The 12,062-nt window shown below is 46.5% G+C and overlaps 1 protein-coding gene across 3 annotated transcripts in view; it reads left to right on the top strand.

Annotated features, from left to right (window-relative positions):
• GLIPR2 (GLI pathogenesis related 2) overlaps window positions 1–12,062 on the top strand; it is a 37,816-nt gene that overhangs the window by 20,490 nt on the left and 5,264 nt on the right. Inside the window, exon 4 of one of the 3 annotated variants that reach the window (XM_014517616.2) lies at window positions 11,298–12,009. The exons of the other annotated variants lie outside the window; for them this stretch is intronic. Within the exon in view, the coding sequence (XP_014373102.1) occupies window positions 11,298–11,461 (164 nt within the window). The 3' untranslated portion in view covers window positions 11,462–12,009. Of the gene's footprint in view, window positions 1–11,297; window positions 12,010–12,062 lie in introns of those variants that run through there. 3 annotated transcript variants of the gene reach the window in all.

Here is a 12,062-nt window from a genome sequence, read left to right as displayed (position 1 = left end):
CTGCTGAATGACGCTGGAAACTGGCTTGTATTTCAGTGTCTATTCAGGCAGTTGACAAAGAGACTCGGTGTCTTCCAATTTACTTTTCAGATGAAGGAAAACTCAATAAACTTCCAACGTGGTGCACATTTTGTCAGAAAAGTGGTTATTGTATGTTTGGATTCTTAGACTTTTCCACAAGAATGCTGGCACGTTTAGTGTTTCAGAAATAATTCGGGTTTGACAATGTAGTGGTCTAATGGTGAGTTTTTAGAATTCCTTTAAATTATATTATAAGTTTTCTGGAGTAGCACAGGCTATGGTTTTAAAAGTATCTCCATTTTCTAACACATACAAAGCAATTGTTTTCTCCCTCCAATCCTAAGGAAGTTGAGTTGCAGACTTTTTTTTCTATGCCGAAATGCATAACATCACAGTTGCCAATAACCCAGCACGTTATGCAACTCCCTCCTTTGGGTTTCTGTGGTATATAGAGTGCTCCACTGGATCCTGATGGCATCCCACATGTGTCATCGTGCCTGAAAGCAAGTATTAGAGATACTTGGGACCACATTTTGCATGTAACTTGTATGGTGGGTAGCAAGAGAACAGTCCATACGGCACATGAACAACCCCTATGGGAGGCCAACCTGGAGAGGAGAGGGACTTTACTGCCTGTACTCCCTAGGGAGTACATAGGGTATATATACACCATGTCCTTGGTGGTCCCCGTTTGCCTCATGGCCTGGGTGTCTCCTTGCCACTTACAAGTGCAAGCACAATGTAGATGAAGTAGGAGAGGCTGTAAGCAAGCTGTGGGAATAATTGATTATCTGGTTTTCCCATCAAAATAAAAAATCAAACAAGAAATTATTTAATCAATGGAAATGTTTAAGTTAGCTTTTGGGGGATTTTTTAAAATCGGATTTAGAAAATTTAGTCAAAAACAGGCATAACCTACTCAGCAAACTTTTTGCATGTCTGCTAGGAAAGAACTATATGAGGAATGGCAGAAAGGAGAGATTCAATACTATACATAAAATTAGGTCCGGTAAATATTTTTGTTTTTTAAGGAAGCTTACATTTTAGTTTCCTACCTTTCTGTGTCATTGAAAACTGGTGAATAAATGCCATGCATTCTCACATACCATGTGACCCCTAATAAGACACACATTTTGTTTTTGGAAGGCAGAATGTAGGAGGAAAGATTTTTCTGGAGTCATGACTGACTGCATGCGCCAACTCAGTTGCCCTCAGCCAGTTCAGTAGCTGCTTTAGGCACAAGCTGCTGTGTTAACTTTCTCACACCTACTAAGGAATTAACAGTAGCTTTGTCTGAACAGCTGGGACACTGAACACCAAACCTCCTATTTACTGGCAATGAGAGAAGTGGCAGCCATTTTGGCAGCCATTAGAGCATAGTGTCTCCATACGTCTATTTCGGTGAAGAAAAATCAGCTTTCCTGCTTAAGACATGCACCCTAATTTCAGACGACTGATTTTTGGGGAAAAGGTATGTGTAGCATGCAAGTAAATGCTGTATATTTTTAGATTTTTTACAAAAAGAAAGATTAGAAAAATGCAAGAAGAAAAGTAGTCATGTTTTGTTTTCTGTTTAAAATGAGTGCCAATCTGCTGTACTTTCTTATGTGGAAGTGTACCATCCTGCATGATTTATTCTGTGATTTTAATATCTTATTCAGTAGGATTACTTACAGGTTAGGATACATAGTGGATGTAAAGAAAGACAATAAAAATGGACCCAGAGAAATTAAGGGAACATACCGAGAAATGAGGGGTTATAGATAGAGGTGCACCAATACATTGGTCCATATCGTATCAGCACCGATAAAAAGATCAGCATTATTGGCAATCAGCTTTTTTTGGCTGGTGTGGCTGATAATGTTGCTGATAAATGCCACTTGCACGTGCGCAGTCGTAGCATGCACACGGCTAGCCTGGTAGCTTGGGGAGCAGCATCCAGCTGGTAAGTCTGTGGGGGAAGGGGTGGAGGGGAGTGAAGGGGTGGTAGGGAAGATTGAGCCTCCCACAGAGAGGGAGGGAGGGAGTGGATCTGGGACAAGCGCTGCCCAGCCAGGGTGGGGCATGGGACAGAGTTGTGAACAGCTCATCTGGGAGGCACAGGAGGAGGGGGGCAGCTCCTGCTGCTGTGCACACCCCCTGGGAAGGCATGGGGGCACTTGCCCCCTGGATTTGTGTGCAGGCCAAGGGTGAGCTGCCGCTTCAGGCTGGAGTGGGGGGTGGTGCCGGGCTCTTCCCAGTGGGAGGTTGGGCCAGGGCTGCACTCAGGGCAGGTGGCAGTGGTGCTAGGAGTGGGGACTACAGGGGGACTATGGCAAATTCTGGGCTGGCTGTAGCCCTCCCAGCACCACTGCCACCTGCCCCAAGTGCAACCCAACCTCCTCACAGGGAAGACCCTGGCACCACCCCTGGCCTGAGCGTGCAGCAGAAGCCCACTGTTGCTTCACAAACAGATCCAGGGGCACATGCCCCCCATGACTCTGCTGGTGGTGTGCACAGCAGCAGAAGCCACACCCCTGAGTGCCCACTGGACAAGTCACTCACAGCTTTGCCCTGTGCCCTGCCTGTCCCCAGCTAGGCAGTGCCTGCCCCTGCCCTACTCCCTCCCTCACCACAGAGGCCTCAATTTGCCCCCCCATGCCCCTTCTTTTTCCCCCACCATCCCCACGCCCCTTCCCCACAGCAGACTTACAAGCTGCTCTACAAGCTGGATGCTGCTCTACAAGCTGCCAGGCTGCGTATTGGCAATTGGATCAGTATCAGCAGATATGGCTTGTTAATATTTGGCCATCAGTATCGGCCCAAAAAACCTTTATTGTTGCACTCTTAATTATAGAGGGAAAGGTATAATGCACTCCACACTAAGATCTTAATCACTGTTGCAGCAGAGAATTTTCAACAGCACAGTGATAATTCAACCTCCTATCAGTTTGACCTGTTCAGGAATCTTGCATCAGTTTTTCCTTGCATCCAGAACACATAAAAAACCCAGACAGTGTTCAGCTCATACTTCAGACAGGGCATGTCAACATTAATGCCTGATGAAGTAATCAGTTGGTCATTATCAGGACAAGGATGGAAACAACTATTTTTCCTTAGAAAAGTTTTGCAGTTATAGATGTGGTTCATAAGGCAAGAAGAAGAGCAGAAAAGTGCAGGCCTGATTTTAAAAAGAGATCACATCAGTCTTTACACTTCTTGCAGCCACTATTTCCTCTAAATATTGTCTGTGCAGTGGGTTGTGTGTGGTATATATCATAGAAAACTAGGGTTGGAAAAGACCTCAGGAGGTCATCTAGTCTATCCCTGCTCAAAGTAGGATCATCCCAAACTATATCAGACTCTGTCTACCTGGGTCTTAAAAACCTTCAAGGACGGAGATTCCACAACCTCTCTGGGTAGCCTATTCCAGTGCCTAGAGGGAGAGTTTTTTCTAATATCTAACCTAAATTTCCCTTGCTGCAACTTGAGACCATTGCTTCTTTTTCCACTGTCTGCCACCACTGAGAATAGTCTAGCTCCATCCTCTTTGTAACCAGCCTTCAGGTAGTTGAAGGCTGCTATTTAATCCCCTTTCAGTCTTCTCTTCTCCAGACTAAATAAGTCCAATTCCCTCAGCTTCTCCTTATAAGCTCTGTGTCCCAGTCCCCTCACCATTTTTGTTACCCTCCGCTGGACTTTCTCCAATTTATCTGCATCCTTTCTGTAGCAGGGGGTCCAAAACTGGACACAGTACTCCAGATTTGGCCTCACCTGTGCCAAATGGAGGGGAATAATCACTTCCCTCAATCTGCTGGCAAGACTCCTATCAATGCAGCCCAGTATGCTGTTAGCCTTCTTGGCAACAAGAGCACACTGTTGGCTCATATTCAGCTGCTTGTCCGCTGTAACCCCCAAGTCTTTTTCTACAGAGCTGCTGCCCAGCCAGTCAGCCCCCAGCTTGTACCAGTGCATGGGATTGTTCCGTCTTAAGTGCTGGACTTTGCACTTGAACCTCATGAGATTTCTTTGGTCCAGTCCTCTAATTTGTTGAGGTTTCGCTGAGTTCTAGTCCTACCCTCCAGCATATCTACTACTCCCCCCAGGTAAATATCATTTGCAAACTTGGTGAGGGTATATTCCATCCCATCTTCCAGGTCGGTGATAAAGATATTGAACAACATTAGAAATTTGTCCGTTCTTATTTTCTTTGCTTTAAATAAAAATGTGTATCTTACACATGATAAACCAGACAAATGCTTTCTATCTGTTTTTGTTTAGTTGTGTTTTCAACAATAGGATTATTCAAATATAAGGTGAGATGGTGGCATTCAGTATAAAGTTGCAGTGTCATTACACAGTAATTCCAAGTGGTTTTACCAGAAATGGAACAGCCATCTCTTTGTGCCATCCAGTTTGGGGAAATATGCTCTGCACATGTACCTGCACCTTTTACCTCTGTTCTTTTTGAGTACACCCTCCTGTGGTATCAGCTGTTACTTGACTCAAAGTAGCATAAAATACTTTTTTCCACTGTTGTGCTTGCAATGCCCTGTTTTACTGTAGCAGATCTGGCTTATAACCAAATCCTAGGGCACTTGTACACATGACTGGGGTTTAATCTTTAATACCCAGAATTTTATTCTGTGCCCTCTAAATTGAAATGGTGGGGCATAGAATAAAACCCTGACAACTAAATTGTTTAAATTTTTCCATCACATTATGGCAAGGGGCCCGATCCTTTTCTTTTTCTTTTTTTAGCAGAGCTGGAGCCTTCCCACAGCTGGGGGGCAAGCTGCTGGCAGGCTGAGCAGCCCCTGAGCTGCAGGGGCCCCTGGTCCTTCCCTCTGCAGTGGCAGCACCCCCACGGCCACGTGGGCATTCTGCTAGCAGGCCAGGTGCTGCCCCAGGTTGGAGGTAGCACCCAACCAGATCCAACTCTTCCCTGACCCCATCACCTTGTGCACTGTCCCTGCCATCTTCCCACTGCCTGGTAATGTGCTGGCTTGTCCCTGGAGCAGTGCAGGGAGGCAGCAGGAGGGCGGCTAGGTGTGCTGGCAGCCGGAGAAGGCAGTGGGGATGGTGCACAGGGCACTGGAAGCCTGGTCGGGCTTGGGGAAGCTCGGGCGCAGCAGACTTCCAATGCCCTATGCACCATCCCTGCTACCTTCTCTGGCTGCCAGCACACCCAGCTGCTCTCTTTGCACCTCCCTGCACTGTCCCAGGGGCAAGCCAACCCGTTAGCAGGTAGTCCCAGGCAGCGGGAAGGTGGTGGGGACAATGCAAGGTACTAGAAGCCCTGGTAAACTCAGGGAAGAGTTGGATCTGGCTGGGTGCTGCCTCCGAGCTGGGGCAGCATCTGACCCTCTAGCAGCCCACCTGGGGGGTACCGCTGCCATGGAGGGAAGGACTGGGGACCCCCACAACTCAGGGGCTGCTTGGCTTGCCAGCAGCTCACCCCCCAGTCATAGGCAGGCTCTGCTGGAGGAGAAGAAAAAAAAAAGCAGAAGTGGCAAGGGGCCTGATCCTTCTTTTTGGTGGAGCCTGCCTGCCTCTCCTGTGGCCAGGGGGTGAGCTGCAGGTGGGCTGAGTGGCCCCTGAGCTGTGGAGAGTCCGGTCCTTCCTCTGTAGTAGCACCTGGCCTGACCCAGCTCTTCCCCAACCCTGAGCTGGGGCAGCACCTGGCCCACTAGCAGCCTGCCCAGGTGACCCCAGGGAACGCTGCTACTGTGGAGGCAAGGACCAGGGTCCCCTGGAGCACAGGGGCTGGTTAGCCTACTGCTTAGTCTCCAGCCGCCGGAGAGGCTCTGCCAAAAAAAACAACTCCTTGCTGCTTCTGCCTTCAGCCGACAGCTGCTGAAGCCGTGAGGGGCCCAATCCTTTTTTTTTCTGTGGCGCCTGCCCACCTCTCTTGCAGCCAGGGGGTGAGCTGCATTGTTGTAATTTGCAAAGTTGCAAACTAAACTACACCAGATCTAGTTTAGTTTGCAATGATGCAGAGTCATTTAATACCCTTAGAAGTCTTGCATGTGTACACTGTGATGCTATTAAGTCACACAAAGTGACATTTTTCATCATTAATCTGTTTTAGTCAGGTTGTTCCAGGGCATTGTTAGTCTGCTTTAGGGAGATAAAGCCCTTTATTTTTGTTCCTTCAGCATCACAAGATACACCATTCCCAACCCTTTGCTCCATGGGCAAACTTTCAAACCTCCTGAACTCTACTGCCCCGGGTTGGGGTGGGAAGGTGCTGATCCCAAGTCAGCACCCCCTTCTAGTCCCTGGGATGCAACCACAGCACACTGACCACTCTGAGTACCCAGATGCAGCTCACCGATTTGCTGCTTGCTCTAGCACTATCGTGCACCTGGTTGGTTGGTCATTGGTGCAAGGGGTGTGGCTAAAAAGCCAATTAACCTATGTGAGATGAGAGTTTGAATGTGTCACATCCAGACAGATGAGGATAGAAACTTACAGGGCTTATGAGCCATAGAGTTTGGGTAATATATGGAGACTTTCTTATGAAATAGCAAACCATGAGTCATTGGTGTTCTGCTGCCACATAGTCAACTAGAGACAAACAATGTACATGTTTGTCAGCTTAGCAGCTTTGGAAGCGTGCTGGAAAATCAACTGATCTCTTGTTACAGTGTTTGGAATGTCAGCGCTGGCTTCACTACTTATGCATGTTGGGGGAAGAATCTATACCTCCTGCTGCTTGCAATAAGCAGTCCCTGCAAGAGATGAAAACAGAAAAATTGGTGTCAGGATGCATTGCTTCTGAAACTTTCAGCATTGCATGTTCAGCCATACAAATAATCAGCTAGGAAACTAAGTTGAAAGCATTGAAATGTACTAGATAAACACAACTCAAGGAAGGGTTACTTATTTGACAGACTGTGCCTGTTGAACAGAATGCATGTGCATGGTGTGACATAAATGTTGATCACACAGTTCTTCTATAGCAGGGTTGTCAAATTTACTTAGCTTTTCAGGCTGGATCCAGACCATGGGACTCCCTGTGGGCTGGATCTGGACCCACTGCTAGTGGCAGCATGAGCAACAGCAGGGCAAACAGTACTATCAGCCGAAGGAGCTGCAGAGATTAACCTAGCCATTATTGGCCCCTTTACTGTCAAAATGTATCTTGAACAGGGCTGTATACCCTGAAACTCTGTGGTGGGCTCCACCAGGGAATTCTTGGTCCCTCCAGAATCCCCATGGATGAATGACATGGCTCTGTGGTCCATATTCAGCCAGCTTGTCATTATCTTTTATATCCTTGCCCTATAGTTAGGGTGACCATATTATTTTGAAGGAAATCTGGGACGGAGTAAGGAAGTCCAGGATGGGAGGTGCATGTACATATGCACCCTTCCCCAGCTGCACACCATTGAGCTGGGCCAGGCCGGCTCCGTGCTACCACATGAAGCTCCCAGAACTCAGCTGGAGCTGCGTGCTGCTCTGCCTTTTGCGGACTATGAGCGCCCCGAGGGTCCGCCACCTGCTGGTGCTGCTGGCAATGGCAGGGGTTGTGCAGTGGAGGCTTGTGGCAGGGTGCCCACATGCAAATCCCACCATACCCGCGCCCCCCTCCAGAAACCCCACACCCACCCGCACACATCATCACACCCACACACACACACACACACCCCCACACCCCTCTACAGACCCACAACCCCCCACAAACCCCACATCCCCCCAACCATACCCTACCCACTCTTTCACACACAATATGCAAAAGTAAGACTTTATTTTGAGCTATTATGCAATCACCTCTATATACACTACACAAAAATGCATAAATTAGGACAAAAATATTTTTGAAATAAAATTAAAATATGTTATAGCAGAAGTTTGATTTTTAATATATGATTTTTTTTCTGGTTCTGAGATGGCAAACACCTCTCCTGAAAAGAGTACTTCTGGAGACAAGGGGAGGGACTTCCAGTGGCAAAGGTTGGGGTTAAGGGTGGGACTTCCAGTCCCAAGATGGCAACCAGGGGGTGGGACTCCTGTCAAGGGGCAGGGCTACCCTCGTGCCCCTTAACAGCACACCAAAAGTTAAGCAGCCCTCCAGCCAAAATAATTGTGCACCCCTGCCTTAGATCTTTACCAATTGTAGCTTTAGTACTCCACGTTTTGGATGACTTACAATATTTTGTTTTTAACTTGGTAGCTATAGAAGCCATAGAAGACCCAGTGGTAGTGTCCATGGTCTGACCTCTTACCGACCCTGAAAGTTGTGAGTACCTCCTGAGAGATGCTATGTGTCTTTCAGTCTCACTTGGAGTTCCAGCAGAATCAGAAACACTTAGTAACTTTCAAGCAGGAATTGCAGACTGTTGGGTTGGCCCCAAATGGAGAAGGGGCATACCTTTTTTGAATACAGAGTACCAAATAAACCTTCCAGCCTCAACCATCTCTCTCCCCTTTCTCCCGTGAATAAAAATAAATAAGGAGAAGCTAGTTGGTCTCATGAACTCCAGGTACACTCATGGAGTTCACTTTAGGTACTTGGACTTCAAATCAATAATTAACTTGCCCTAATAACTGCAGCCTCCGTTGTATCAGGTCCCTGAGCAGTAGCACATTAAGAGAGTCACTGTTCAATGATCAAAGAGCTAACTCAAGGCGCCACTCCCTCTCCCCCTAATTTACCATTATGCCCTGGCAGTGTTTACACAGTCCAGCAAAAATTCCACAACTTCTTTGCAAGGCAAAAAAAGTAGATGATGAAAAGCAGAAAAAACAGCAAAGTGAAATGCAGTTTCAGTGAGTAAAGCCCTGTGTATCTGTGTGGAAACCTCATCTTGTTTTTGGTGTGGTGTCCTGTGATCTGAAGGTGGTTCCCTTAGGCTACTAATGTTCCTTTGGAGCTTTAACCATAGCTGAAGACTTGTGTCACAAAGGCACACTGACCATGTCCACTTGTTCCAATCTACTCTATATCAGCTATGTGTTAGGACCACCTGCCACGCCCCCTCCCCTTCTCCCCAAGGATTGCCCTCTCACAGAGGAGATTTCCCCTGGCTTGCTTATGTTGGTTGAGAGCCTGACTGTGCTGAACATGTAATCTTGGGCATTTGCACTGGACTGGAGAATCTGAACATGTCTTTTACAACACATTAAAAAAGAATTGGTTCAGTCTTTGCAGGTTAGTCTAACATGTGGAGCTTGAACCTATTTGGAGGTGGATAGACATTCATGTTTAAATTAAGAGATGTAGGCACATGCCTGCAGTGGCTCAGGCTAGAAGCCGGGGTGTTCTACACCAGCCCTCCCTTTCCTTCCACATTGCTGAGCTGAGGGGCTGTGGTGAGGCCCTGGCATGGTGCTTTGATACGGGGAGGGTTTAAACCTCCACCCTGGCCTCCACAGTTGCCATCTGGGGTGTGCCTGGAGTGGGAGAGGGAAGCAGCCCTCATCAGGCTTTTCCCAGCTTGCTGCTTAAAGGGCGGCAGTGTTGCCAGACCTTGGCCCTGGCTAGCACTCTGAGACACTCTCTGCTTCTTCATACTGTCTGCAGCAAACCTGACAGGCGAGGGAGCTAGCGGGGTGCTGATAACACAAAGTTTATTAGCCCATTAAGAAAGCAAAAGCCTCTCATTAGTTCAAGCTCTTAAACAGCTTTTCCAAGGAAGGAATGAGGGACATTACCAATTGACCTGTTGATTAGCTCCACAAAGCCCTAAGCAAACACTGTGCTGTCTGCCTGTCCCAGTGAAATTGGACACCCACACACACACACACACAGACACACACACCCCTCTCAGTATTAGTTAGCATGGGAGTGCATGACCCTGACCAGATGCAAGCTGGGCTCCATGCTGTCAGAGAGGGGGGGGTGGGGGATCCGTGGTTGAACAGCAAATAGTAAGAGGGGAAGGGGACAGGGAGAAGCCAGGCAGACATTGCTGTGCCTGCAGTCTCCATCTATTTCTCAGCCAGTCCTCACTGCTCCAGCTAGGGAGGAGAGGGGCAGGGCCAGCCCTGCTGTCTGGAGCAGACAGCTCAGCTCAACCTCACCCAGTCCAGGGTTGCAAAGCATCTGGGATGCTGAGGGACTGATTTAACTGAAACCAGGAAGGGGCCTAGGACAGAAGTTCCATAAACCGGTTTGACCCAAATCAGTTAAGTCTGATACTGCATTCAACCAGGTTTATCTTAAACAAGTTTCATCCATTTTGAAACTGGTTTATGTGCACTGAACTTATGTTCTGTTACAGGTTTAAGCCAGTTTCTGATCAGTTAAACCTGTTTATGTGTAACTTCTGTCCCTAGCCCTGTTGTGTTACAGATTTGAACCAGTTTCCAATTGCTTATACCAGTTTATGTGTAATTACTACTCTAGCCTACCAGATAGTTAATGAGAAATTGGGCTACAGGTGTTCTCCAGGTGGTGTGTGGTTAGCATTTTAGTAAGGGTTGAGGGAATGCAATCAACGTTTGTGTGACACGAGTGATACAGCACTGGTACAACATTCAACACCATCCATGCTTGCAGTGGGGCAAGAGACCACTACAGATACCTTGGTCACAAAAGTTGCTGGATTGGACAGCAGGGTCTTGCTTCTAGTTTTGTTGTAGATGATCTCTTTGCTTCTTCAGAGAGTCAGAGTTGACTCCCTCTTCTGACTTGCCTTTTCCTTAAGGGCTGTTGGTGGATAAAAAAACCCTTTGTTAAATTGACTCCTTCTTCTGACTTGCCATTTTTAAGGACTGTTGGTGAGTGAAAGAACCCTTTGTTATTTTGTCTAATTCAGTTTCAGGAATAGATCTGCCCTCCGGCAGAAACATAGTAACTAGAGCCAAAGACTAGAGTCTTTACTATTGTTCTCCAGTTGAAGCTCAGTGAGCCAGAGAAAAATGTTTCAAGACAGTAGTCGCCAACCACATGCTCATAGGCAGTGTTCCCATGGGACTTTCCAACATTGCTTATGGCCAGTGGCAGTTAAAAAGTTAAAGCAGAGATGTACACTATTGCCTTGCAGCGTGTTTGTTACTTGTTTGCCATTGCTGCTTGTGGGCCAAGCAGGGGTGGGAGACCACACCTCTGGGATTGCAGGGAAATCCTGGTAAATGTTTGACCTTAAATCTATTGACAGCTACTTTATATTATCACCAGATAATACCCTTATTTTTTTATGTATTGCTCTTTTATTTTTTTCAAATGTTTGTCAGTATTTTATTAATCTATCAGAATGGGTTTATCATAGGTGAGACAGGGGAGGAGTATCTTTGAAATGTTTACTTCATAAATTTGTCCAGGCCTATAATAACTGTACATATTTCAGCTCTATGGACCAGAAGGAGCCAAAACAGGGCTGGAAACCATCAATACTCATGGAAGCAGGAAGGAGAAACTTTGCAGTGGCGTCTGTCCGCAAATCCTAGGGCAGAAACCCCTTTGTACAAGACCATCACTTCACCCTTAACTTTCCCAATTGTGCATAAATAAAGGGAAACTTGGACTGGAAGGGGTGTATTGCTTCTTAAGTGCAGACCCCATCCGATCACATCAAACATCTGTCCCAAAGGCTTCACAAGTACATCCATGCCGGACCTCCCCTACAGTCATGCAGCACCCAGTAGTAAAAATCCCCATGGTGTGCCGTAAGAGCCAGAGAGACAAGGGCACTTTGATACTGCAATGGCAGGGAGTATGCTGGGGAAAATGCAGGCTGTAGATAAAATTGTCATATGTCAGCTGTCATCATGAGGAATTAATCAATCTTGAAACCTTAGTTCATTCTTAACATTTTTGCGGGTTTGATGTGGTTTTTTTAAAAAAACTGTATTGATTTTTTAATTGCAACAAAAATTAGAAATACATATATATCAATTGCACATATCAACCTGAAATACATACATGTGTGTCATAATCAGTAATCAATAAAGGGGAAAAGAAAGACAAAAATTAAATAAAAGAAAAGGAATGAAAAGAGGGAGGGAAGAAGGCTGGAGTAATAGCAGATGAAAAGAGAAATGTGCAAGGAGTAATGATTTAATTACCAAACCATTCTAAGAAGTCTTTCCAAATCATACCAAACCTGTCAAAG

This window comes from Alligator sinensis, unplaced genomic scaffold (assembly GCF_000455745.1).
Source record: "Alligator sinensis unplaced genomic scaffold, ASM45574v1 scaffold428_1, whole genome shotgun sequence".
In the NCBI taxonomy this organism is placed as follows: Eukaryota; Metazoa; Chordata; order Crocodylia; family Alligatoridae; genus Alligator; species Alligator sinensis.
Note: the sequence above shows the minus strand (reverse complement) of the source record. Positions and strands in the feature narration are given on the sequence as shown.